The 27,789-nt window shown below is 61.3% G+C and overlaps 1 protein-coding gene across 3 annotated transcripts in view; it reads right to left on the bottom strand.

Moving 5' to 3' along the window:
* Window positions 1-456: 456 nt before the first annotated feature.
* The window catches only part of CBFA2T3 (CBFA2/RUNX1 partner transcriptional co-repressor 3), a 95,188-nt gene continuing 67,855 nt past the window's right edge, over window positions 457-27,789 (bottom strand). For 2 of the 3 annotated variants that reach the window (XM_087419785.1, XM_087419787.1), the window contains exons 2-12: window positions 25,975-26,121; window positions 22,740-22,817; window positions 17,714-17,955; window positions 17,508-17,597; window positions 12,824-13,005; window positions 11,890-12,113; window positions 8,145-8,230; window positions 7,332-7,530; window positions 6,804-6,872; window positions 5,098-5,288; window positions 457-3,586 (exon numbers count right to left, since the gene is read on the bottom strand). In XM_087419785.1, the coding sequence (XP_087275911.1) occupies window positions 3,287-3,586; window positions 5,098-5,288; window positions 6,804-6,872; window positions 7,332-7,530; window positions 8,145-8,230; window positions 11,890-12,113; window positions 12,824-13,005; window positions 17,508-17,597; window positions 17,714-17,955; window positions 22,740-22,817; window positions 25,975-26,121 (1,808 nt within the window). In that variant the 3' untranslated portion in view covers window positions 457-3,286. The remainder of the gene's footprint in view (window positions 3,587-5,097; window positions 5,289-6,803; window positions 6,873-7,331; window positions 7,531-8,144; window positions 8,231-11,889; window positions 12,114-12,823; window positions 13,006-17,507; window positions 17,598-17,713; window positions 17,956-22,739; window positions 22,818-25,974; window positions 26,122-27,789) is intronic. The other variant, XM_087419786.1, reaches the window with a different exon arrangement.

Below are 27,789 nucleotides of genomic sequence, written 5' to 3'. Positions count from 1 at the left end.
GGAGGCTCTGCGAGCAGCCGCATCTCAGAGCTTTTGAGTCACCTGCGTGTCCGATCTTGGCAGTGGCCCACGGGGAGACCCTCGCAGGCTGCACCGCTGGTCAATGGTCTGTAAGTTCAGTAGGTAGCAGGGTAGGATGGCCTCGGAGCAGAGAGCAGGCAGCTAGAGCCCCTTTTGTCTGGATCCCTTCTTTGCATAAGAAAGGCAGGTGCTCCAGGTGCAGAAACCCTCGCTGTTTGTTGCCACTGTCCACCTCCTGATGCAAAAGCCCCACTGCCCCACCCCCTCCACAAAGCTACTGATTGTGTGTTTGGTTCTGCTGTGAGGTCTTTGGCCGAACAAATGAGGCCTGAGCACATTGACTGACAGAAATGCCTGCTCCCGGAGCCTGGAAGGGAGCCCCAGCACCCCTAAGGCCCCCCTGGGAGGAGGAGCCCTCACCAGGACATCCCCCTCTCACCCACTCTGGACCTCGGCTTCCTCACTGCAAGCCCCCCGCCCCACTGCAGCTAGCTGCCATCCCGATCCTGTGGACACTCCCGGCCCGCAGGGGCTCCGTCGGTCGGCCTGTCGCCACCCCTCATGCCACATTTCTGCAGCCCCATCAGTGCCGCTTTTGGTATACGGGATACGGATGTGGGAACCACACTGGTGGACAGCCGTTTATAGCTGGCTTGAGGGCACCCTCTTTCCAACAGCTGGGGTGGAGGGGACGCCAGACCTTGGACCCTCAGCCTGTGGTCTGGCCCTGGAGGCTGGTCTGGCTTGGACATTGCCAGCTGGCCAACATGCTACTGTCTCTGCTTGCTTGTCCCCAAAAGGGACCCTGTGAGGGGAAGGGACACAGAGGCCAGCAAAGCAGACCAGCGGGTCTCCAGGTGAGGGGCTCCTCCACCACTCGCCTCAGACTGGCAGCCTCACCCCCAAGTCCTGACGTCAGGGACGCGAGCCCTCAGGGGCCCAGACGCCCAGTGAAGCCACCCATTCACCAGCACCACCTCGTGGGACAGAGTCCAAGAGCGCCCTCCTCCAAGGGGGCAGGTCATCTCACTGCACGTCTGAAAACACCATGTTAACCTGTTCAACGCTTGCAAGAGAGCAAGACAGCAGGCTGTAAGCAGGAGAGGTGGGCTCCGCAGTCTCCTCGGGAGCCCAGAGCCCAGCTGGCCCTGGCTTTTCTGAAACCCACAGAAGCAAACCTCTGAGCGGCCGATGGGCCCATGGCACTGGGCAACAGAGGTGGTGGCTGGAGCCAGGGAACTTTCTGGAGGGTAAGACAGCTATCTCGACCTTCAGAAGTAGGTTTCTGCTGTCAGGCGAGGTGGTTCGGGGAGGCACCTGGTCAGCGGCAGCTAGATGGAATCCTTCCTTTCAATACTCAGAGAATGAATTCTTACAACTCTGAAAAAACAACAGCCATCAAACAAACCCACTGCTCCCCGTAGGACCACAGTTCGGATTTCTTTGAAAATCTATTTCCTAAAGTTTACATGTTTCCAAGGTTTCTCTCTCTTTTTATTTGGCAAACATCTTCTTTATTATCATCATCATGAATATCGTTATTTGAACCTCTGCAGGGACTATATACATTCACATTAACGTACACTATTGATTTTTTGCCTCTTGGTGGGGCCCCGCCGGGAGCCCCGGTTTCAGTAGCTGGCCGCTCCCCATATTGCACTCCAGTCCTGGGCACTTCTTACAGCGACACCAGACAGTGCAGCTCGTGGGCCGTGTCTGCTGTTTGTTCTCCTGCTGAGCACCGGTGAGAATGTCCCACTCCTTCATGTCCTCCTTGAGATGGCCGGGGAGTTGGGCGGGGGCGTCCGAAGGAACATCCCCTGCGGAGCAGCTGGACACAGTGCGGGGTTATATACAGCCGATCAAGTCTCCAGAGGGTGCCCTGAGGGCAACTGTTCTTGTTGGTAGTTTTTTCTTTTTCTGCAAAAGTGTGAAGAAAGGAGAGTGGGTGCAGGAGACACTGGGGTGGGCGAGATGGGCGGCGGCCTCGTGGAGCCAGGAGAGGAGGTAGAGGAGGAGCGTGGAGAGGAAGAGTCAGAGGCCAGTGTTGTTTCCTCGTGCTTTGAAAAGCGGTCAAGGATCAACCCACAGATTGTTGCAGTCTTGTCTCGGGATCATGCTCTCTCTGGGAAGGACACATCAGCACTTTTTTACACGAGTGGGAAAAATGAAATGTGATCAAAATTCACAGAAAGTGTGAGGACAGACAGAGGTATCGTCCCCTGCACACGAGTGGATGTGCAGCCAGGCGCGCCCCCAGCGCACACACAGACACACACGTGCACACGCAGGCCATCTTGGGCCGCGCTGTCCCCCCACCTGCATCGAGGCAGAGAAAACAAAGTTGCTTCTTGTTGGGCAAACCCTCCAAAGCCCGGTACCCACACTCCAGAGACAATCGATGCGAGACAGACTGATGGGTGAACCAACCCAAGAACAGAGTCAAACAGTGAAAATACTTTGGCAGTGACAAAAACATTTTGGATTTTTAACTTCTTGTGTTTGCTTTTTGGATTTCCTTTGGAGCAGAGGTGTGTCCGGCGTCCTTGGCTGGCTAGCTGGCAAGGTAGTTTACAGGAATGCTTCCTGTACTTTTCTTAAAAAAACTTTTTGGATTTCTACTTAAAGCCAAAGAGTTTGACATTAAAGGAAAAAAAACAATCTGAAACCAAAAAATGCTTCTTGAGTCAGAAATTGAAATCCTTTTTACGTCTTCACCGCGACGCACACACCCCTGGGGTGGCTGCGGCGAGACAGCGGCTCAGATCTCTGGCTCTAAAATACATTTTCTTTTTCCCTTTTTAATCAGGAAGGAGATAAAAACCCCACAGTTTTCTTTGTCCATTTCTGAGTAGCTGTTTTGCCACAAAACCCCCCAAAATTCTTCACTGAAAATATAAGCCACTAAACAATTAGATTTTTTTTCCTTAAAGAGAAAGTGTGTGAAACTCATCAAGACAGAAAATAGAGAGACAGAGAGAGGCAGGCAGTGGACGGCCGGTTGTGCTCCGGCCGGCCCACCCTGCTGTCTAAAGCTCGGTGGGCGGTTTCTGAGGATGCTCAGGAGGTCGTGCGTGAGATCGTCAGGTAGCTGAGGAAGTTGCGTTGGATGCAGTCTTGTTGGTTCTGTGTTTTCTTTTGGAGAGAAGCAGTAGCAGCAGTGACTCCAACAGTCGGGCTCCCAGGGCCAGCACAGTGTCCAGCGGGCCGGGGCCAGGTGGGGTCGGCGGGCGTCCATGGGCTGGGCATCGGGGTCCCGGAGGGGTCAGCGGGGCACGGCGTCCAGTGGGCCGGGCGGGCCCGGGGAGCCAGGGCGGGAGGGCCCTGCAGAGCCGGCCTCGCTGGGGCTGGTGGCACCTGTGGGCAGGCAGGGGCCCAGGCCGGTGGTGGCATTGGGCGGTCCGGGCACGGGGTCGGCCACTATGGCCGCGGGGCCCTGCAGGCTTTGGCCGCACACGTGGTGGTGCTTCTCCCAGTCCTTGTGCTGGCAGAAGGAGCCGCAGTAGCGCGCCGCGTTGCAGCCGCTGCACGTCTCACTTGCCTTGCGGCCGCAGTTCCAGCAGCTCTGGATGCGAGAGGGGACAGTCAGGGATGGGCCAGGGCTGGGCCACCCCAAATCCCCAAGGTACCAGCCCGGCCACAGAATAGGTAAGTACACGCTCCAAACAAACCCACTCAGACCCAGCCACGGTCATCAAGCAAAAAGAGAAACCCCAAGGCACTACAGCTTGCGGGTGACCCTCAACGGACACAGCCACTTGGCTGGGCCATTTTGGGGGGACGGGCTCCCGCTACTGTGTTGCACAACTCCAGCCCACCCCAGACAGGTTCACGGTGTGCTTACAGGACCACGGGGTCCTCAGACGGCAGGGAGCCACAGCCCTTGCCCTCTCCTCCAGGAAGCCCTCCTGCCAGGCTGCCACGTGATGCACAGCCAGGCCTGCCTGGGTCACGTCCTTCCCCTACCATGGGCCTCTGCTCCCTTTCCGTGGAATGAGCAGTAACCTCAGCTGCCCACGTGAGCAGACGGTAGGCAGCCCGGGTGGTGGGACAGGGAAGCCCACGCCGCCCTGGGAGAAAGGTCCAAGCACCTACTTAGCCTCCAACGCCTCTCAGACCCCAGCCCCTCCTTCTCTCCCCTGGCTTGCTCTATGCAGCCACACCAGCCTCCCTGTGGTCCTCACTCTTCCAGGGATGCCCCCACCCTGGTCTCTGTCCCTGCGCTCCCGCCACAGGGATGGAACTGTGCCCCCAGATTCCTGCATGGCCAGCTCACTTCCTCCAGGATGCTCAGATGTCCCTGCGTGAGCCTTCCCTGCCACCCCACCTTCCTATACACGTGTGGTCACCGCCTGGAACAGCTGACTCTCCCTCCCCCACTGATGTCCCTCCCCGAGAGCTGTCTGTTCTGTTCTAGCTGAGGGCGTCTGTTGAGAGAGCTGGTGTAGAGACGCCTGAATCGATGGGGAACCCGCTCCTCCGCTCCCCGCCTCAGGGCTGGCCCAGGCACTGGCGTATCCAGGGGGTTTTGGAGAAGTGCCCCTTCCCGGAAGGACAGTCTGAGGACCCCCCTGGGAAGGGTCTCTCCCTCTCCCCCACTTCTCTGCTGTCCGAGTTCTTGTCCGACAAGGAGGAAGTGGGTCACTGAGGGGCCCCCTGCACCCGTCCTGCTGGGCCCAGCCCAGCCCACCAGCATGACGATAACTCTCTTGCCCTTCCTGTGTACATGTGTGCCAGGAGCTGAGACCACCTGGGGTCTTCGCACCTCTCTGTGTGCCTCCTGCTTTCACAGCTTAGAGATCTCGGGCTTTGGCCTCTGCCAGCCTAGGTTTGGATAACAGCCCCACTGCTTCCTAGGTGTGGCCTGGGGGGAGTGCCTACTCTCTGGAGCCCTCAGTTTCCACATCTGTACAGTGGGGATGCCCACAGGACCTGCCTCACCAGGCGGTGTGTGGTCAGGAGGCCCAGAGAGCTCACTGGGCTGCTCAGGTCGCTCCACTGGGAGGCAGCAGAGAGGGAGTTCTGGCCCAAGACCAAGAGGCGGGGACAGGGTATGGGGTGGGCGGGCGGCCCTACCTCGCTGGAGTCCTCCTGCTGGTTGACGACAGTCAGGGCGTCCTCTGAGGCCTGCCGCCGGGCCTCGGCCAGGGCCCGCTCCATCTTGGCACGCTCCGTGCTGATGAGCTCGTGGGCCTTCCGCTCCGCGTCCGACACGGCTTTCTGTAGCTCCGACATCGCCTGCCGCTTCACCTCGTTCACTGCCTCCTCTGCAACGATGCCATGGCCATCATCATGTGGGGCCTCGCCGCCCACAAGCCTGGGGGCAGGGCCTGTGCACAAATGATCCTGTGCCTCCCAGCACGTGTGTGCAAGCTAGTGAGGGACTCTCCAAAGCTCGTCCTCTACCGTGGTGTTCTCAAACCCCAGCACGCAGTGGGCCCTCGAGGGTGAGGGCGAGGATTCACTTGGCCTCACCCCCAGCTTCAGACTCAGCAGGCCTGGGGGCCCGAGAATCTGCATTCCTAACAGGTTCCAGGTGCTGCTGATGCTGGGGGTCCCAGCGTCCACCTGGAGAACCACAGCTGTACTGTTTTGCCCCATAGACAGCCCGCCTTCCCCTGCAGCCCATCCAGAAGAGGTCAGGCAATACCCCATCCGGCCTCTGCCTTGTTATTACCCCACAGCCTCCACTCATCTCCCCCATACTCGCTACCTCTGGCTGCTTCCGTCTGAAGATTAAGCGCACTATTCCCGGTGTTCGCTGTTGTGAGCTGAGCTGTCCCGCTGAGGCTGGAGTGTCTACTCAGACTGCACCATACCCTCTGACATTGGGAACGACAGGGCCTCCAGCCCCCGCTGACCCCCCCAAGGGCTTTCAGGCCTGCCTCTGTTTACCTAGCAGCTCTGTCCTTGCAGCGTGGCGTGAGGGAGGCTGGGGTGGGATTAAGTAGTGCTCCCGTTTAAGGGGCCGAGATGGCCCACGAGCCTCGCATCCAAGTGTATGCACACTGGGTGTGTGCTGAACTGCTGGCAGTGCTGGCTGTGGCCGACTGCCCCCACGTCACCACCTGAGCTCGACGTGGATGTCACCAAGGGTCCCATAAAGCCCTGCCATGGGCCAGACAGAGGAGAAGAGAAGGGAGGACCCCCATGCTCCTGCCTCGCTCTAGGCAGCTGATGCCCGTCTGTGGCCCCTCAGCCTCCAGCTCTGGGCTGGGACCCTCCACGCTCTCTGCTCTCTAGATCTTGACATTTTCCTTCGTCTTCCTTACACGGTGAATCCACCCGCAAATCACAATGCACGTGTGACCCTACCTCCTCTCTCCACTGCTGCCACCTCGTCCGACCCTGCCTGGTCCTCTCCATCCCTGGGCTCCTGCTGCTGCCCGGCCCTCCCCACAGTCTGTTCCCCCGGCACCGTGCTCGATGCTACACCCAGAAGGTCACAGGGACTCCAGCTCTAAGGGCTTCTCTCACGTGTCTGGGTGTCTGTGCACACGCAAGTGCGCACTGGGCCCGAGGACCCACTTTGTCCTGCTGAGTGACACGCTTGTTCACTGGCAGATGTTGGTGGTGATCGTCCTGCCCTGAATACCGAACGCACTCCGACCCCTCCCAGTAGCCCTGTGTGACAGGGTCTATAAAGTCCTGTGCGCTCTGTCATGAGCTGGGAGCCCAGCTGAGCCCCTACGCAGACAGAAGCTCCTCATAGACAGAGAGGGCGATGGGGTCTGGGGCCCCAGCCCCCCTCCAGCTCCCTTCCCCCGGCTGTGCTCACATACCAGCCTTCCTCCAGATCTCCTCTGGCATGTAGCCGGACAGGGTCCTCGGCATGAACTCCCGGTGGACGTCTGAAACACAGGGGGCCAGCGTCACGCACAGGACGGGGCCACAGGGGCAGCTCTGTGTTCTTGGGGGGTCCCCGAGGTACCCACGGGTGGAAACCCTGTACCAGTGGCTGGGTGGGGGCAGGGCCATGTCAGGGAGGGGCTACTCTGGGGCCGATGGACCGTGGAATCGGCTGGGAGCTGGGCCTGTCAGTTTCCACAGTCTCATCCAGAGGGAAAAGCAGAGACCCAGGGCTCCCAGCTCTGAGCCCCCGGAAGGGCCGGAGCCATGAGTCTGGGCTTCCAGCAGGGCAGGCGGTGTCTGCACAGAGCAGAAAGGGCACTTTTCTCCAAGGGAAACTGTCCAGGGCACGTTCTATGGCAGCACCAGCCCGAGGGCCTTGGTCTCCCGGGCACTGGCCTCGGTCCTCGGGGCCCCCGCAGCACCCCTCCCACAGCCCCCACGCTGCCCCCAGCACACACCTAGCTGAGACCCCTCTGCACTTGTGGAGCTGTTAAGGGGCCGGTTCGTGGCGGGCTCGGGCCCCTTCTTGGTGTCCTCGGCGTCACTGTAGCGCCGCATCCAGTGGTTGAGCTCCTCGCGGTCAGCCTCCTGGCACCGGCGCAGCACGGTCAGCGACCGCCGCGTCTTCTCCGCCATGTCCATGATGCAGTTCAGGAGCTGTGGGCGGCCGTGAGCACGCAGGCAGCTGTGAGCACTCGGGGGCCGGGTGTGGCCACTCCGCACGGAGGAGGACAGCCAGGGGATCTAGTCCCACACTCCTGGGCCTCGGCCAGCCTGCTGTCTGTGGCGCAGGGCATGAAAACCCACTTCCACTGCCTGGAAGACACCTGAGCAGCTGGGATGGGGGCTGGGGATGGCCGCCTAGTTTCTGCCCGGACTCCTGAGAGTCGGGGCCCCAGACTCACGGGAGAGCTTGCCCAAAGGCAGGGGCTTGGGCTCTCCTTCGACCCTCAAGGTGTGGTTTGCCCCTCTCTGAGGACTGTACCTTCTGCCTGGGCTCCCCCCTAAAAGGGAGCAGGGTGAGGGGACCCCCAGAATGGTGTTGAAGGGGCCCCACCCCACTCCAAGCCCCTTCTTGCGGGAGACATGCTGCGGGGCAGAGAAGGGCAGATTCTGAGTGGTCATCAGAAGTGGCCGGGTGGGCTGAGATGGGGGCAGAGAGCCAAGGGAGCCACACCAAGCCCTGTCCCCCACAGCCCCAGGCCCCTACAGGTTGGGCAGAGCCCTCGGAGCTGCTGTGGCACCAGTGGGCCCCGGGCCTGGACACTCACGTTGTTGAGGTGCTTCCATTCCTCGGCCCACTCACGCTCTGTGAGCCTGTGGTCGATCACCTCCTCCTGCCGGGACCCGAGCACCGCTACAGGAGGAGAGTTGACGCTCAGGACCAGCCAGTGCCCCTAGGCCCAGCCCCAGGCCTCCAGGCCCCATTCAGGACTCCCAGGCCCCGTCCAGTGCTCCCCAGCCCTGCCCTGTGCCACCAGGCCCCGCCTCGTGCTTCCAGCACCCCCAGTGCCCCCAGGCCCTGTCTCTGGGCTGTGCCCACCTAGGGAAGATGGAGAGAGTGAGGAAGGAGACTCCGGGCACTGGCCCTCTGCCCTCTGCCCTGGGGGCAGTCAGGAACAGGCTTGGCCTCTAGTCAACGCTTGGGAAGAAGAGACCATCTCCCCACCCCTCTGTCTAGCCTCGGCCATCCCTCCCCACCTCCCTGCATCCAAATCCAGCCACCCTCATTTTTCTGTCCCCTGCTGTGAACCAAAGCTGCCTCAGACCTCACTTTGAGGGTCCCACCACTGCTCAAAAGCCCTCAGGGGCTCCTTGTGGCTGCCCAGCTCCAGCCCATGCTTTACTACTTCCTCTCAGCCAGCTGGACTCCTATGCATCCCTCAAAGCCCGGTCATAGGCCCCTCCCTGTCAGCAGCCATGGGCCCTAAAATTCCTTGAGCCTCATGTATCTCTGGTTGTTTAGTAATTGCAGGCACTTCCTTGTCTATTCTTGGTCCCCTCAACAGGCTGTGTCAGTCCCCAGGACAGGGCTGATATGCTGCGTTCACCTCTGTGTCCCCTGGGCCAAGCTCCGGCCAGGCAAGAGGAGGTGCTCCAGCCTATCTGCTGGGTCTCAGTGAGCTGGTCCAATGTGGTCTCCTGGCCACACTGCCAGCTCCACAGGGAGATGGTGGGTCAGCAAAGCCAGATGTCCCCACACTCATTCCCCATGGGCCCCAGGCCCCTTCTCTCACCTCTCTGTGACTCAGTTTCCCCACCCTGCCTACCCCCTGGGGGTGGGAGAAGACCTTCAGGAGGCGCGTTGTGGGGGAGCCCGGGTACTGAGCAGGCTGTACTAAGTGCCCCACTCCTTCCACCCCTGCGTCAGCCTCCGAGGGGCTCTCTGTTGTCACTCCCTTTTTACAGATGAGGAAACCGAGGCTGGTGAAGGGTCGTTGGCCTGAGCCGGAGCGAGCGCACCCTCAGCCCCTGGCTGGTTCAGCTCCAGGGACTGAAACAATTGGGTGCCCCCACCCCGGTGATCAGAAACAAATCAGCTGTGAGCTGAGAAATGGGCGTGGGGGCAACGGCATCGACTGCCCTCACGATGGCCCTGCCTACGATTTTTGGAATATCAAATGCTCTCACTCCCGGTGTTTCGGGTGCTCCCGCCCTGGCGGTGCCCCAAGCCTGTGCTGGGTGACCCAGCACTACTGATGCTTTTTGGCTGAGGTCTCTCTATTTAGGCCTTTTTCAGCCCCTAAGGATCTCCTAGACCCCCAAACCCAAAATGCCTTCCCAAATTGCAGAAGGGTGGGAGGTGGCGGCCACAGTTGGCTGTCCACCGCCCTGCCCTGCCGCCCAAGGAACGGAGGCCTGCACCAACACCCCAACCAACATAGTGGCTGCGACCTTCCCGACAGCTGGCGTTCATTTTTGCATTAGCAGAAGTGGGGTGCGGGGGGGGGTACTTAGCACCTGCCTGACCCGGCTGCAGGGAGCCAGACGCTGTCACCTGCCACCTGGGCCTGGGCCCTAGAAGCTTCCGCAGGGTGGAGGCAGGGAGACAGCCTTGTAGGGGGCGAGGCCTCTGCTGACCCTGCCTCTGGGCCCCCATCGGTGCCTTGGGCCTCTGTCTCAGGGGTGGCTGTTCCCAGTTGTCCCCCACAGTACACTGGGGGCCCTGGGGCAGGCAGTCCTATTCATCTTTGTCCCCAGCACAGAGGAAGGTCGCAGGGTCAGGCAGATGCGGCTAGAAGGCTGTGGGCATGTCAGTTGCGTCTCTGGGCCTCAGCCTCCCCATCTGTGATTTGGGTGTGCTAACATGTCGCACAGTACCAGCACCTTTCAGGCGTGCCACCTTTGCGCACTGAGGACACTGGAGGCGAGAAGTGAGTGCTCCGCCCCAGGCTGCCACTGCCATCACCCAGAACAGCTGGGCCTCTCAGCGCCCACTCTGTGCTGGGCCCTGTGTTAACTCCCTCCGTCCTCACACCACCTGAGGGGTGGGACTCCTGTTAGACCCAGCTGACAGAGGAGGAAACTGAGGCACGGACATCATGTGACCTGGCAAGGGCTCACCGTGCGGGATCTGCAGAGCTTGGAGGCCCAGGCGGTCCACTCTGGAGCCCTGCTCTCAACCACAGGCCTTGCACGAGTGCCTTCGAGGCAGGGGCTGCAGCTCCTGTGACCTGGGGACCCCTCACGTGCCAGGCCTTGCCCGCCCACCCGCCCATAAATGGGTGTCTTCCTGGCTGGCCCAGCCACCCCACCTGAGATATGTGATTTATGAGAAATATATATTTGGTCATTCAGATGACTAAAATATATTTCTTATATATGTCTGATCTTCATCCACCGTTCTTGGCTCACAGCTCCCAAAACCCTCGGAACTTCCTAAGTATCGAGAGTGACACAGATGTCTTTTGTTATATTAATGAGGCAACTTTTGGACCCCACTGAAGGGTGACTGGCTGGTTGCCAGTGGAGCCACTCAGGTGATCAGAGGGTGGGAACTTTCAGCCCTACCCCCTGACCTCCGGGAGTGGAGAGAGGCTGGAGGTTGGGTCCATCACCAATGGCCAATGACACACAATGAAGCTCCATAAGAACCCAAAGGGCTGGGTTTGGAGAGCTTCCAGGTTGGTGAACACGTAGAGATTTGGGAGGGTGGTGCCTGGAGAGCATGGAAGCTCCTCACCCCTTCCCCATACATAGCCCTTTGTATCTCTTCCATCTGGCTGTTGCTGAATCACATCTTTTAAAATAAACCGGTGATCTAGTGAGTAAACTGTTTCTGTGAGTTCTGTGAGCCGCTCTGCAAAGTAATCGAACCTGGGGAAGGGGTCGTGGGAACCTCTGATCCAGAGCCAGTCTGTCAGAAGCCCAGGTGACAACCTAGACTTGCAGCGACTGGCATCTGAAGGCAGTCTTGTAGACAGAACCCTTAACGTGGGGGATCTGACACTATCTCCAGGTAGACAGTGTCAGATCTGAGTCGAATTGTAGGGCACATGGAAATTGGGTCCAGAAACCTAATTTACCACCGTCCCTGTGCCCCATGCAGAGCCCGGCAGCCTCCCTCTTCTTGTCTCTATAAGGAGATGAACACCCTATGCAGGGACTGTGGGCAACTCAAGGCTGTGTGCCCAGCAGGTGGCCAGTGCTCCTCAAGGTGAGTGGTTCTAGGTTCCCTAAGCCTGTACCTGCCCCTGCCCAGCTGGGCCCCAGGACAGGCACAGGCACAGCCACAGCCCACCCCTGGGGAGAGAGAGGCCTTCCAGGCCCTGAAGGTGGGGATGCCCCCTAGACAGAGGTCTGGAGGCTCTACTTCAGGCTTCCGGGCACAGCCCAGCCAGGGTGAGGCTCCCCACTCAAATCCATTACTACACCCACTTCCTCAGCGTCCTTCCCAGACAGACACGCGCACATGGCAGCTCTTGGATGCTCCCCACACACACAGGCAAGCACACGGGTGCTCCAGCTAACATGCACACATATGCCCACACCCCTGCCCCCCAGCACACTGCTCACCGAGCTGCCGGTGGTGCTCCCGGAGCTCCCGGGGGTCAGGGTGACGGTAGGAGTCACGGAAGTGGTGGGCCATGGCCATGTCCTCCAGGCGGTAGTGCGGTGGCGGCGTGGGGTGGGGCAGCCCATTGCTCGGGCTGTATCTCTGGGCGGGGCTCAGGGTGCAATGCCGTTTGCCGAGGTGGTCGGGGTGCAACGGGTCGCGGTCTGACCCATTCTCTTTGGTCCTGGCCCAAAGAGCAGGCGGGAAGCAATTGGTCATGGGACCACGAGCATGAACAGAGATCCAGCAGGAAGGGTGAGAGGGAGACAGAGGGTGTGGCAGAGAGAAAGAGACAGAGTGAGAGGGAGACAGAGACAGAGAAATGGGCAAGAGGAGAGATTAGACTCCCTTCCCTCCTTCTCTGTGGCTCCTGCCAGCCTTGAACACTGCCCCTGGTGTGCGGGCTCCTGGGGACCAGTGGTCAAGAAGCCTGAGCCTCTGTTGAGAGAACAGGAGAGGAAGACACCCAACTGTGTCACTCAGCAGTTAAGGGCCAGCTCGGGTGCCTGGGACCTCGGGCTCCTGGACACTCTGGCCCACAACTAGCCCAAAGGGAATAGCCAGAGAATTTCCTGCAGACAGACTCCCTCCTGCCTCTTCCCTTGCCCACCCAGGGGGGCATCACAGTCCTCAGGAGGGCTCCCCAAAGCCCGACAGCGCAGCCTCTTGGTGCTTCAGCCTGTGCAGTGGCCTTGCAGGTAAGGCTGAACTTTACCAGCCCACTAGCTATGGGCCACAGAATGCAACATCGTATCGACTTGCATTGTCTCAGCCCTGGAACTAGGGTGCCTGCTGAGCTGTGGTACCGAAGGTAGCTCTCAAGAGTCAAGAGTCAGGCAGGGAGGGAGCCCTCCGCTGTCTCCCTCCCTCGCCACAGAAAGACCCCAGAGGTACCTGTCAGGGGTTCTCCTCTTGCCGTTCTCATTGACTTCCAGCAGGATCTCCGAGGAGTCGATGGGGGAGGAGGCATTGGCATCCAGCAGGAGCTGCTCGTGCTGGGCCAGGTACTGGGCGGGGGTCTGCTTAGCCAGGCGGGCACAGTGCAGGAGCTCCCGCTGCAGCAAGGGCAGGTTTGCCTGTGGGGGCGGGGAAAGGGGCCTTGGACTCGCTGCTGATGGAGCCCAGATCCCGGACTCCCAGGCTGGGGATTTTCCACCTCACCAGGCTCCCTGCCTCCCAAGGTGGGCCTGGAGCCGGTGAGGAGGGCATCATGACGGGGATTCCTGGCCTGTGCCCGTGGAAGCAGGCATGATTCCCCATCGTGTGGAGGAGGCAACCGAGGCTTAGAGAAGGGCAGCAGGCAGCCCTGCCCACAGCTGACTGTAAATGGAGGAGCTGGGAGCAGGACCCCAATGGGAGCCTGTGGGAAGACCCTTGGAGTCAGCCCCCGCCCTCCCACTTCCTGCGGGTCCCCAGCCAGGCCCTGAACCAAGCTTGGAGGTTGGACTATGTGCATTAGCATGCCCACACTGCTCTGAGCAGTGGTGACGCCTGTCACCTCCCATGGTCCTCACAACCATAGGGGATGGACTTGATGACCTGGTTCCACATTTATGAGTAAGGACATGAGGGCACAGGGGTGGAATGACATGGGGGGTGGTCACAAGGTTCAAACGCAGACCCCGCCTGTAAGGCCGGTGTGTGACCGCTGTGCCCTCCTGCATCCGGGGCCTCCGGGCCTGCACTGCTGGGCTGCAACAGCTCCTCAGCCCCTACCACAGAGATTCCCAGAGCTGCCTTGATGGGGCAAGCTGGATGGGGGCCCAGCAGCAGGCCACTTGGGAGAGCCAGAGTTCTATGTATTTGTAAATAAAGACAATTCCCCAACTTTCTCATAGCATTTCAAAGCTGCCACGGCGGCCTTCTCCAGCCTCTGCCTCCCCAGCCCCCATTAGCGCATCCACCCGACCGGATCAAGCAGCCGAGGCATTTTTGTCAAGCAGTGCCTGCTGCCGGGTCTGTTTTTCTATTTGGATAGCTGAACCGGGGCCAGCCCGCCATCTGTCGAACACGTTGGGAGCGTGAGCTGGGAAAGGAGGTCCCGGGAGGTCTGAAGACGCCAAACATCCTCCTCTCCCTTGCCGGCCCCTCCTCTCCCACATGGCCTCCCCTTGGCACCGGCTGGTCGCTGTCAGGGCGGTGGAAACATCTGGATTCCTGGCCGGCTGGGGCCAGCTGGGAGCCGGGGCCGAGGGTGGAGGCCAGGCGGGCGGGGCAGCGTCTCCTGGCTTCTGGAAAGCCCCACCACTCGGCTGTGCACAGGGTCGGGCTCTGGGGCGGAGGGTTGCAGGGGACCCCAGGCCCTTGGCTGGGGGAGCGGGACCCCAGCCCAGAAGAAATGGGTTGAGTCTGCGGAGAGCCTCGTCTCGCAGATCTCCTGGGGGCAGCGGTCCTCATTCTGTCTCCAGGGCCCAGGGCGCCCAGGAGGTCTTGCCACTGAGAGGCTGGACAGACTGTGTTGGTCACAAAAGCCCTCTGGACCCCAACTTCACGTGTGAACGAAGTTTCTGATGATGCGGAAAAGCCTGGAACTATCCTCGTCACAGATGGGAACTCAGGCCAGAGGGAAATTGGTGTTTGCAAAAATAGCCGCAATCTGGTGTTGTTGAGCTGATGTCTCCCACTCACCAAGGGTTTGTGGTGTTCCCACTGCTTTGCCAAGCGCCTCACAGAATGCCCACACAGCTTGCGCGACTGTGGGCTCTGTGGTCAGCCCACCCTGGCTTTGCTGTGTGACCATGGGCAAGTCACTTAACTTCTCTGACTTCTGCCTGATCTGCAACTGGAGCTGTGGGACACTCCCCTTCCTCCTGCCCTGGGGTGAGGGCTCCTGTGAGCTCCGTAGGAATCAACTCATCCACCCACCATGAGGTGGGCTGTCTCATCCCCGGTGATCAGAGAGAATAAGGTCTGGAGTTTCTCAGAAACCCAGAGCTGGAGCTGGGGTTTGAGCCAGGTGGGCAGCCTGAGCTGCACTGGCGGCATGGCTCCTGCCTCTTGAATGGGATGAGGCTCCGAGGGCCGCCACGAGGGTGCGCTGCTATTTCCCATGTAGGGGGCCTGGTACCCCGAGAGTCCTCAGGAAGATGCAACCACTGCTGCAGCCCGGGTCACAGGCGAGGAAACCGAGGTCGCACAGCGGGCTGGGCAGGGGGCAGTCTCGCTGGCTTCCCTGCAGCGAGCGCCCTGTGTTCTAACACCGCCGAGGCTCCCACAATGAGCCGGGTGGGGGCTACTCCCCAGGCAGGACCTCAGGGCTAGGGCTCCAGCTGGCGCCTCGTCAACAAGCCCTGGAAACAGAACTGGTGGCGCCCGAGGAGCTGCACGGCAGGGAGACAAGTGGACTCCATGTCCAGGGCCCTGGGTGTGGTCACTGGCACAAGGCAAGGCGGGGGTGGGGGGGCCCTCACCCCAGCTGGCCCTGATTACCATAAGAGCAATTCAGGCGTGAAAGCCCCAATAGCCCTGTGAGGGCTGCTGTGGGCAGAGGTACCCCGGTGGCCCTGCGAGGCCGGGCCTCTCCCGTCTGGCGCTGTGCTGCCACGTCGTGTTTGGAAGATGCTGGGGTGCGACGACGCAGGGGACAGGGGGCAGAGCGGGGACTCGGGATGTTTTCCCTGCCCTGGCTCCTCAGATAAACAAGGTCAGCTGACACGGGCGGGATATCTGCTGTAAATATTTGATCTGATGGAGTAAGCAAGCGCAGTGTGTTCCCAAAGATGGGGAGCGGTGGGGCCCGCAGTGAGTTGAGAGGAGGAGCGGAGGGAAGGGAGGGCTCGTAATGACTTGCAGTGACTGCCAGATGGGCCCAAACCCTCGCTCCGTCCCAGCCAGCAGCTTCTCTGTCTAGCTCAGGAGTGTGAGCACAGCAGGGTGTGGGCAGAGGGCAGGAAGGAGGGGGGAGGGAGCGGATATGGGGATGCAAAGTGGGGTCCCCTTGGCGAGGGACCGCGGGGGACACAGTGGCGGCCTGGGGCGTGCCCTGAGAAGGCCAGTGGGTTTGGAATCTGAGGGATCCAGGTTCCAGCCTTGGCTCCATCTCAGCACCAGGGGGGCCTCAGCGCCTCCGTTTCCCCACTGTTAACTGGGAACAGTGGTTGGGCCTGGGCTGCCCCTCCAGGGGCAACTGGGGGCTCAGCAAAGGCAGCTGTGAAAGAGTTCTGCACAGCAGGCCTTGCCTGGGGAATGCTTGAAATCCCTGGATGATGACATACAAGGGGAACAAACGGGAGCCAAATTCTTTACATGCGACACTTCACGCAACCTTCTCCACAGCCCGAGAGTGGTTCCCCCGGCGCGGCTGCGGAAACCAAGGCCCAGGGGGAACTAGCTTGGCCCAGACCAATGGGGGCTAAGTGGCAGGGTCGGGGCTCAAGCCTGGGAGCGTCTGGTCTGGTCCTCAAGACCCTCTGGAAGGCAGCCCCCACCAGGGCCCAGCCGTGCAGGTGAGCAGGGCCCACGGCCGGGCATTGCGCAGGCCCCGGGGAAATGAGAACCCCGTGGGGGAGGCCGGTGACACTCCAGGTGGGCACCTCCCAAGTGAGCTCTGCGGGGCCCTGACCTCGGGCAGGGGATGGCAGCGAAGGGTCGCAAGGTCAATCACATTTGGGAAGCATTTCATCTCTACGCTCCCTGGGAGATGCACGACCCTGGGGGAGTGAAGGCCCTGAGAAGTCCTGCAGTGAAGACACTGGTCCAACGCGGCCGGGACCTGTGCTCGTCCCGTCTGTGTGCACTCACATGCCCAGCACCTTGTTAAGATGCAGAGTCTGATTCAGTGGCTCTGGGCTGGGCCTGGGAGCCTGCATTGCTCACAAGCGCCTGGTGCTGCTATTCCCAGTCCAACACGAATTATTCTGGCTGAGAGGCCATGGTCCATTGTTTGTCTTCTGTGTTTGACCACACGACCCTCTTTTCACCTGACACCCATTCGTCCATCTGTCTGCCCAGCCACACAACCACCCCCCACCTATCCCCACATCTGTCCCTCTCCCCCAACTCTGTTCTAGCCACACGGCCCCCTCACTGTGCCTCCTGCCTCAGGGCCTTTGCACGTGCTATCTCTGGTACCTGGAAGGCTCTGTCCTCTGCTGTCCACCTGGTTCCCTCCTTCACCCTCCTCAAAATGCCCCCTCCTTGTGGTCCTGGCACACATCTCCACAGATCCTAGAGCCATGGTTGGCTGACCGCCTTCTCTCCCACCAGGGTGTTGGCTCCACAAGGGACTTGGCCTCTTTGCTCACAGCTGGATCCTTGAGACTTGACAGTATCCAGCACATAGTAGGTACTCAAAAAATAGCTGTCAAGTGGATGACTGCATTTGGCCAATCATAACAGGACTGATTTGGGGAGCTCTGTCTTAGAGCACTGGGTTTGGTGGCCACTAATCCAGTCTGGCAACTAGTTTGCAGCCTTAACTAGTAGGAGTCCGTCCTGACTGGCTAGCACCATCTTCCAGGGCACGGGGGAGCCACCGGGTCTGGGGAGGCTGAGAGCGATGCCCGATCAGAGCCTGCAGGGAGTGGACTCAGGATCCCGGGGGAGGCCCCCACCACGAGGGGAGATGGGTTGTCCATACCTTCAGGAAGGGGATGACGAAAGGCCGCAGCGGGAAGTTAGTGGCCTCCTGGAGCTTGGAATGAAACTCCTCAATGGTCAGCGTGGAGTTCTGAGGGGACAAAATGCACGGAGCGTCAGCTGAGCCCCGCCCGCCAGCCCAGGGGCAGGAGGCCCGAGGGCTGGCATGGCCGGGACACAGCCTCCGGGGCCCGGCCACCGACTTACCACGAGCCCCAGCACCAGTGTGCGCACGCGCTCCCCGATCTCCGGGGAGATGTCGCTGCCGAACTGCTGCAGGGTGGTGAGGAAGCGCTTCAGCTTGCTCAACTGCCGCGCCCCGCAGGCCGGGGGCAGGTGCTGCGTGGACAGCGAGGCTGTGGACGAGGTGGCCGGGCCATTGCTGGAGCCGTTGGGCGTGGACGGGGTGCCGTTGATGGCTGTTGGCGAGTGTGTGCTGCCGTTCATCACTGTGGGGAGAGGGGGGCGTGAGGACAGCGGGGAGCTGCCACGGGGGCACCGACACGCTGACAGGTGTGCACACCAGGGTCTACAGAGGCATGGCTGTGCCCCAAGTCCCCAGTGGGTGGGACGTGGCACAGTCCCTTTGGCCTTGTTCTTTTTTTTTTTTCGGTGAGGAAGATTAGCCCTGAGCTAACATCTGTCACCAATTCTCCTCTTTTTGCTGAGGAAGACTGGCCCCAGGCTAACATCTGTGCCCGTCTTCCTCTACTTTATACGTAGGACGCCGCCACAGCATGGCTTGACAAGCGGTGTGTAGGTCCACGCCTGGGATCTGAACTTGCGAACCCCGGGCCGCCAAAGCAGAGCTTGCGCACTTAACCACTACGCCACCGGGCCAGCCCCCGGCCCCCTCACACCCAGGAGGACACCAGGGCCCCCACACCAGCCTGGCAGACGCCCACCTCCCAGCCAGGCTGCTCGATGTCCACTGTGAGCAGGCGGAGGTCTTCTCCACCACTAGGGACCCACCAGTCCACTTCCCCTCTTGCAGGGAGAGGCCACTTGTCCCCCCTTAAAGGCCAGTGACCCCCACCTCTGCCATGATGGCCATGAGCAGTGCCCCTCTCCCACACAGGCACTGTTGCCTGCACGAGGGCCCCAATGCCCAGGTGGACGGGGCTCGGGGTGAGGCAGAGGGACCAGGACTCCCCGGGGCAAGTGATGCTGGATCCTGGCAGGGGAGGCGCTGGGCCAGCTGCTCTGTGGGGCTGCAGTGCGTGCAGACATGCGTGCACATGGGCCCCTGGCTGTGTGTGGAGGATAAGCGGGTAGCATAAGGGACTCGCGATGAGCACACTACAGGGGCCCCAGGGCAGCACTGTCGGTCACTGAGGCCTTGCCACTGGGGTCAGTGTTCCAGGGCTGGCAGATGCCGGGATTGCTGTGAAATGGTCCTGGGGCAGGACGCTGTCCCTCAAACTCAGGTGATGGAGGGAAAGGCTGAGCCTTCACACTGGAAGCTGGGGGAGCCCTCCTGTGCCCAGTCATCTGCATCCCGGTTCCCTGGTCTCAGGAGCTGGAGCCCCAACCTCCAGGGTCTGCAGGGAGTTCAGAGGTCATGGGTTCCCTGGGCCCTTGGGGATGGTGGAGGGGGCTCTGGACGAGGGATGGGAGACTGGACACCTCTGTGAGGCTGGAGGAACGTCTGCTAAACCTGGTGCCCAGTCATGCCTCACCCCCTTGGCCGGCCACACAAGCATCTGCTCCAGGCTAGCTTGCTTACATGAGCACACTCTGGCCCTTGCACCCTCATTCGCCTGTACATGTGTGTACTCCCTACGCGACTGTTCCGAACCCCCATTCCCTTGCACATGCTCTCCACTCCCCAACTCCATGCCTTCCGTCAGCACCTGCACACCCACTCGCACACATGCATGCACACACATAAATGCATGCAGTCACATGTGCAGACACGTACATGCACCCTCATGCATGCGTGCACACACATGCCTATATGCATGTGCACACACAAATGCACACACGTACAGTGCAGCCCCACACACGCACACTCACATACATGCACACTCACATGCACATGCACAACACACACGTCTGTGCACACTCACACATATACGCACACTTGTGCACATGCACGTCCACATGTGTGCACACACACCTCTCCCGGTCACTCAGCCGTGGCCCACGAGGCCCGTGCCTTGCCCCTCCTGCACAGGACACCTGCTCTCACACCTTGCTGAAAGTGTGGGGTCTGGGAGTGAGGCACGGCTCAGAGCCGCCGCCCCCTCAGGGCTGAATTCCTCTGAGGCTCCAGCCATCTCCTCTGACCTGTGGCTGAGGCCTGTGTGTGCGGAGATGGGGGAGCAGGAGCCCCTTTCTTCAGGATGGGGACGCCACCAGGCTTGGCTCTGTGCTGTGGCTCCTCCTGAGCCACCACGAACGTTTGCTGCTCACCCTGCCTGTTTTGGGTGGTGCGGGTGCCAGTTTGTCCCTCCAGACCATGCACGCCCTGCCCATCCTGACCTGGGCCTGGGGGGTGACCTCTGCTGACTGTCTTGGCCCCACCCAGCCTGGAAGGGTAGGAGCACACGAGGTGGGGGGGGTCCATATGCTGGCCCCTCCTTCCTGCCTTCGCACTCCCACCCTGTGGCTCTCCTGGGTCCCAGTCACTCTCTCCACCCGCCCCTGCAGGCCAGGGGTACATGGCTCCCACTGTCACCAGCCCTGGGGCTGCACTGTCTCCCATGGGCTCCGGAACCAGCCCACCCCTCCGCACACACTGAGCCCTTCAGTAAATGACCTCTATTAACCCTGAGGCTACCGTCTGGCCGGCTCTGCCCTGCCCAGACACTGCCTGCACCCTAGCCTCGATGACCAGATCACCCCCGCTGACCTGCCTGCCAGCGACACCTGCAAAAGCCCCTCACTGAGCAGCTACGTCAGGCCAGGGGCTGGGCTCCTAATCCACAGGTGACGAGGCTCGCCATCATCACACACAAGCCATATGGTTCCCAAGACTGCCTCCCACCCATGGTTGACCCCAGCGCACAGTAGGCCCTCAGCAGCAGACATGGCCCTCTGCCCTTGTGGGCAAGTGATAAGCTACCCTTTGGGAGCGGGCATCCTGCCTGAGGCCCGCACCCACCTGGAGTAGCCTGGACGTGCTGCATGGGTGAGACTCGGGGCCTGGCCTCAGTTTCTTCATCTGCAAATGGCCCTTGGCCCAAACCAGAGGTGGCGCCTCAGGGGCCAGAGGACAGGGTCCCTGGGCCCCTTCTGCTCTGTGCTTCCCTGGCTCACGGAAGCCACCAGCTTGTCCTTCCACCACTGGAAGGAACCGGAAACACTCGACCTGATTGGTTTTACATGCTGGATGATCGCTCGTCAATAACTGGCCCCTACTTAGCACAAGCTTGGAAACCACTGATTGAGGGCGAGCGATGTGCTGCCCCTCTCCTGAGAAGGGCGGGCTATAGGAATGGAGCCCGGCACCGCTCCTGGGCCCGAGTCCTCTCCCAGGCTCCCTCCCCTGAGACGCTGTGCGAGAGGAAACCTGTTTGTCCCCTTGGTGTGGATGATCCTAGAAGCAACTTCTGGCCCAGATGTGACACCCGGCTCTAGAACAGTCCCGCGGGAGCAGCGCGCCTTGCTCCGGCCTTCCCTGTCACTCTGGATGGACAGCGAACACCAGACACAGGACATGAAGAGCCCTGCCCTTCACCCTCTGAGGCGCCATCCAGAGGACCCTCAGAGAGACCAGAAGACCTGCTGTTGTGTTCATTCCCTCTCACGGTGAGCTGCAGCTGACCCCACAGTGGACGCCCACACACGCACACCCTGGTCAAGACTGATGACAACCACTGGTGGTCACCCAGCCAGGCCAGGAGCTAGCCTGCTGCCACAGGAGACCTCACCACAGCAGGGGCTTGCTGCTCTCCGGCGAGCTGGGCTATCATCTGGGGTCTGGACCTTCTTCCAGAGGCTCCTCAGACGTGCGGCTGTCCACGCCGCCTGGGCCCCCACCCGCCGGCCCTGGCCTGGCCTGGGCCCGGCCTCCCTGCGGCTCCCTTACCAGCTTGCCCTCGGCGCCCAGGTCCTCCCGCAGCCTGCTTGCCCTCGCTCGCCCGTGCTCCCTCCCGCGGGCTGCCGGGCAGTCTCAGCAGCTTGCTAAAGGAACGCCGAAAATAACCCGGCCACAAGTGCTTCCATTCCCACAACAGGTGTGTTACTAAGTTAGACCACACACGTGTCCCCAGCTGAGGTTTGGGGGCACACGCTAGCGCCCCCATGGCTACTCCAGCCCCGGGTCCTGCACAGGGGTTGGGCTGGGATGAGGAACCCCACAAACAGCCCCTCTCCCTGCTGCGGGGGTGGCTCCTGGGTGCTGGGAATCACCATTGTCACCGTCAACACAAGTCACACGGTCCTGACAGTGCCACAGCTCCACAGACATGCCGGGCACCAGAGCAAGGCCAGGCGCATCGCAGAACAATGGCAAGGAGGGCGACAGCCTCACAGGACATAAATAACGCCCAACTGTCACGTCACCCCCTGGGAGCCGCGAGCCACGCGGCGGCCACACCTGCGCTGTGCAGCCCAACTGGCTTAGAGTCGGGGCCTGTCCTGACGGCCGAGCCTGGCTGCCCTCGCTGAGCATAGCCCCATAAGAGCTTCCGTTACGGACACCAGCTGCGGCCCAAGCACCTTGACAGAAACGTCCACTAGTGACCAGTGTCCGCTGAGCACCCCGTGCGTGCCAGCCCTCCCGCCGACGCGACCAGCAGCATCTCATGGCCTCTTGTAATCACCCAGCTGCATGATGACTTCCACTTTACAGGTGGGGAAACTGAGGCACGGGTGGTGGTACCTGCCCAAGGTCACCCTGCCAGGAAGAGCAGGAGCTAGGACTTGACCCAGGCTGGGGTCTGCCCTGGAGATGGCCGAGCGACGGACTCGCCATCAACAGGGACCTTCTCACAACTCTGGGAGCTGGCTTATTTGCCCTGCTTTGTGGTTGGGGAAAAGAAAGCTCAGAGAGACCATCCACCTGCCCAAAGTCACACAGCTTGTGAGGGACAGGGTTGGGGTGTGAACTTGGGGACCCCGTCTGCTCTGCTCTCCTGGGCCTGCCCCTCAGACCCCTCTCCTCTCTGAGGGAGGCAGACGCAATAGTGGGGTATGCAGGCAGGGGGCGCACTGTGGCGGCCTTCCCAGGCAGCGGGTGCTGGGTGAGGACCTCCCAGAGACCTGCGGTTTTTGTTATTTTACTTACAAAGACAGACCATAGACCATTTTAAGCAGCCATGAAAACGGCCGTGGGGCAGAGACATCGCAGGCCCGTCCTCTCGATCTGTAAGCAAAATAAGAAAAACACGCTGTCAGGAAAGGGGCCGGCGGGGACAGGATTCGGCCCCACAGGGCATCTGTAGACGGCCCCTCCCCCCTCTGCCTCTTGACAGCAGTTTTGGGGATCGGAACTCTGTCACCACCTTGGGCCAGTCCACTCCCTTCTTTGGGCCTCAGTTTCCTCCTCTGTAAAGCGACAGGGTGGGATCGGGGGATCTCTTAGGGCCATTTCTGTGGGACCTTCTAGGACTCTACAAGACTTTCGGTGTCTCCATTGGCATGGGTGGGACACCCTGGTTCTTAAAAAGCTCTCTTCCTGCAAGGTGTCTGATGACCCCACTCGGCACCGTCCTCAAGGGACCTTGAGCTCAAGCTCACAGGGCTTGAAGTCTCCATCAACAGACAAGCCAATAGTGGTTCTGAAATGAGGTCCAGGACGGAGCCACTGTGAGGGGAGGAAGCACCGAACAGGAAGAGAGATCTGATTTCTGTGAGCTGGGTTAGTGGGCAGAAGCCTCAAGGAGACAGGCTGTACCACTGTAAGCAAAGAGTGAGCCCCCTGTCACAAGAGTAATCAAGGGCAGGATGGAGCATTAGCCCTTTGAGGGTCCTCCCAGCTGCAGAGCAGCTCCTTGCATTCCTTCCCAGAGTCTTCTCAGCCCTCCTGCCCACCTCCCTGGCCACAGAAGAGCTTCAACTCCAGAATGAGCTTGTCCAGGGTGGTCACTGGGAAAAAACCCACAGCCCTCAGGCCATCGTTCAAGGTCAGTCTCTGGGCAGCTTGGCTCGCAGGCCAGTCCTGGGGAAGATGGGGAGGCTTCGGGCAGGAATCCTTGGCTGAGCACAGAGGCTCTGACCACTGGGCTGCCACCAGACAGGTGCACGGACGCGCTTAACCACCCCGCCTTCAGGGAATTCCACGGTTAGAGAACAAATCTGAGGCCACCTTGGAGGTGGCTGGAGACTCAGATGGATGCTCCCAGCAGCCCGAGGGAACTAAAGTGTCGACTGAGAAGAGAAAGAATAGCCTGTCTCTTGTAATCTCCACGCTCTTTACATAAAGCCGGGACCTGACTCCAGAGACGTGAGCCGGCGGGGTGGTGGGGGCGCGCGGGGGACCCGAGCCTCACACAGGCCTGCCACCGCACATCTGCTCACAGGCCTCATGGAAGCATGCCCGGCAGTGTCAGACGATTCCAGCCCCGGCCCGACCTGGAACATCTGGTTCCCAGACCACTGCTTTCCAGAACATGGGCTCCTGGACCAAGAGGGAAAGTAGGCTAGGGGAGACTGCCCACAAGGGTCAGGGAACCTGGTTCAGAGCCCTTGGCCAGATGGCCAAGCTGTCTGCTGGTTTCTCCTGCTTGGAACCGAACAACACGGGGGCAGGGGCGTCGTTTTAGGTGGGTGCCTGGGGTCTTGGCGGTTCTTGGGAGCTGCTGCTGAAGCGGAACCAGGCAGGAGCCGCCCCTCTTGACCTGCGGGGGCCGGACAGGGTGGCACCTGTGTAGTGGACGGGGACTCTGCCCGCGGTTCACCCCAGAGGTGAGGGCTGGGTGGGGTGCCCAGCCGGCCACCGTCTCCTCGGGAGAACCGCTGAGGACGCCGGAGTGCAAAGCCCTCCATGGTTCCCGGCTCCGTGCTGGTGCAGGGAGCAGGGCCAGGGGCCCCATTCCCGTGTCCACTACACGTGGGGCCTGGGGACCCTGGCTCAGACGGGCACCGAGATGAAGGAGAGCCAGAACCTTTGTGCCGGGCAAAGGTGCAGGAAGGGGTGTTTGGCCGTGAAGCTCCTACCGTGTGCGTTCAGGCAGCCACACCTTGGAACAGGTGGTGTCACCCCATTTACCAAACCAAGGCTTAGAGGGGTCAGGAGACTGGCTCAAAGCCAATATCCTACAAACGAGGGACTAAGCCTGGCCTTGAACTTGGGCCACCTGACCCCATAGCCCAGCACCCCAGCCTGATGGAGCCAGCTGCCGGGCCCTGGATGGCAGGACCAGCATCCTTCATGTCCAGGGATAAGGGAGCCAGACTGGGCCCTCGGTCCACCCTGGGCCCTGGGTGGGCAGAAGGGGACGCAACAAAGCAGCTCTTACTTCTCGGCCCAGTGGGGACCAGGAGCCACCAGGCTGCGGAGTTTGAGCCTCCTTCCCCAGAGTGGGGCTTCACTTGGGTTCCAAAGCCCGGTAAGGGTCCCTGGGTGTGGGGCCTCTAGCCTCTGAACATGGGGTTGGGGGTGGCACGTGGATCCTCTCCTTGCCTGCCAGAAACGCTGGGGATGCACTGCGAAGCCCTTGATCTCAGGGGCCAGGGGACACTGTCCCCTGCAATGGCCCGAGCCTGGGGCCTCCTTCTTCCCAGCTGCTCAGGACCCAAAGTCACCGAGTTGCCAACTTCTCTGACTCAAAGGAACAGGGCTCCCATGGTGGCTGTGGACCCCGGAAGCCCACCCAGGGCTGTCATGCGTGCTAAGATCCCAACCCGGGTCTGCCCAGGGCTGGCGAGACACCGCCTGAGGGTCTGGTCTGCCACATCACCAGCAGCCGAGGCCCCTGCTGGCCCCAGTTCCTGGCCAGTCCTCACCCTGTGCTGAGGCCCAGCTGCAGAGTCCCTGATATCCGAGCCCAGAGCTCCTCCAAGGCCAGAGCCACCTCCGATGGGCCCTCTTGTGGGGTGCAGGACCGACGGAATTCACCTGCACTCAAGTAACCTGCTGTGTGACCATGGGGAAGACCCTGGCCCTCTCTGAGCTCCAGGTATAACAGCTCACTTTGATGGAAGGCTCACAATGTGCCGGCCACTGGGTAAGAATTCCTATTAACTCACTTGTCCTCACAGCAGCCCCGTGAGGCAGGGACTATGCCCAGCCCCACTTTATGCATGATGAACGCCAGGCCCAGAGAGGTCAAGTAGCTTGCCCAAGGCCACACAGCTATAAAGTAGGAGAGCTGGGATTTGAACCTCAAAGCCTGGGCTCTGAGCCATGATGAGAGCTCCCTACTCAAGGGCCCAACGGTGGGCATTTCTGGGCTCAGGGCGGAGGGACTGCAGCACCGGCTCCATTCGCAACGGGGTTCGGAGCCTCAAACAACTGGAGGGGCTCCCGGAGGTGCCTCTCCGCTTTGCTCCGGTTGGCGCCCCAGCCTGAGGTTACTCACTTGTGTGGGGCGTGAAGGAGGGGTGCCGTGGGGTCCCCTGGGACGCAGCGGGCGGCGGGGGCGGCATGCTGGGGGGTGTGGACCGGGGCTGCGTCTTCACCTCGGCTGGGGAGTCGGGCATCTCTGCGGCCTTCTCCTTCCTGTCCGCTGGAGAAAGAGAGAGAAGTGAAGCACTGAGGGGCCAAGAGGACCAGCCGCCGACTCAGCCCCACCTGGTTCCCAGCCAAGGCCCCCCAGCCACTGGGTTTGGGCCTGTGCTGCTGGGGGCCCAGGTGGCTCCTGGCTCTGCCCACAGAGCCAGTCCCAGTCCCAGGGCCCAGCCCCAAGATCAACCCCAGGTGTGCTCACAGGTGCTGACATCCCACCCACCTGGGGCCAGACGGCGGGCTTCGGCCAACCCATTTCAGGTGTGCTGGAGGGGAAGCTGCGGGAACCCTGGGCCAGCCAGAAGGGGCTTGGGGTCCTCACTGTGGGGTGGCCACGGGGAGCTTGAGTTTCCTCTCCTGCAGACCATGGAATTGAGCAGCACCCCCTCAGGCAGCGGTCGTACGCTCTGCCTGCATCAGCAGCTCCTGGAGGGCGTGTTCAGACACAGGTGCAGCCTCCACACCCCACTTCTGGTTCAGCAGGTCTGGGTGGGCCCGAGAATTGGCATTTCTAACAGGGTCCCTAACAGGTGGGGCTGCAGCAGCTGGTTGGGGCCCCACTCGGGGGAACCACAGTTCCCAGGGCCCCGCCAGTTCTCAGAGGCTGACAGGTTGGTCTAGGGGTCTTCTCAGCAGAGACTGTGAGGCAGACCCTCTGGGGCAGCAGGAGCCTCTGTTTAAACCATCTCCTGCCCAGAGGATTCCCGGGAGCAGACAGGCCAAGGACACAGTCCATTTTAGGCTGTCCTGGGCCTGGCCACTCAAATTGTGGTCCACAGACCAGCGGGTCGTGTCCCTGGACACTGGTCAAGTCCCAGGTGGTCTGATGCTCTGCTGTGGGTCAGGTGTGCGTAGAGGGGGTGGGGATGGCTAGAACAGACCATAGCCTGGGAGGGCCCTGGGCCCCTGGCCCCACCAAGCAGGACCCTGAGGAAAAGGCCTCGGGCGCGTCTGACCGGCCGCACAAACCCTGAGCCGGCAGCTGCCCAGGCACTCTTCACAGCTGGAGGGGCAAGCCCCTGGCCTCCCTCCCTCTTAACTCAGGGGCAGCCAGTGCCTGGGCAGGCTGCAAAGCCCTGGGAGCAGGGGATGGGATTTCGGGGGCTCAGCTGCTCGGGGCCATCAGGTGGGCGTCCTGTATCTGTCACCAACAGAGGCCCAGCCCGTGCTGCCCCCGCCACTGCCCCAAGCTCCTGCTGCTGACACCGACGGGGCCTCACCCGACAAACGGCCTTTCCCATCGTCTCGCGCCCCATGGTGTGCAAACCTGTCCCACTGCCCCGCCAGAGTGGAGATGCAGCACTGGGCGGGGCTCTGACAGCCCCCCACACTCCAGGGCCCCACGCGCGGGGCGAGAGCCGAGACGCACCCCCCCTTTGGGCCCCCTCCATGGGGCAGCAGCCGGCAATCAGCAGCCTCCCTGGCCGCACAGCACCTGCTGTCCACTCAGCTGCAGCCGCTGGCCTCCCTCCCGCCGCGCCCTGCCCCCCTGCAGCCTGCCTGTCAGGAGGCTGATGGCCGGGCACACGTGCGCCGCAGCTGTGGGGGCCCGTCAACAGCATGCCTGGTTGCAGGCCGGTGGCCAGTCCCCGGTGACAACCAAAGAAGGCAAATGTGGCAGGCTGCCGTAGGCCCTGGGCCACCCCTGTGGGGTGCAGCCCGTCCCGCC

This window comes from Ceratotherium simum, chromosome 30, assembly GCF_057802395.1.
Source record: "Ceratotherium simum simum isolate JZ-2026a chromosome 30, ASM5780239v1, whole genome shotgun sequence".
NCBI lineage: Eukaryota > Metazoa > Chordata > Mammalia > Perissodactyla > Rhinocerotidae > Ceratotherium > Ceratotherium simum.
Note: the sequence above shows the minus strand (reverse complement) of the source record. Positions and strands in the feature narration are given on the sequence as shown.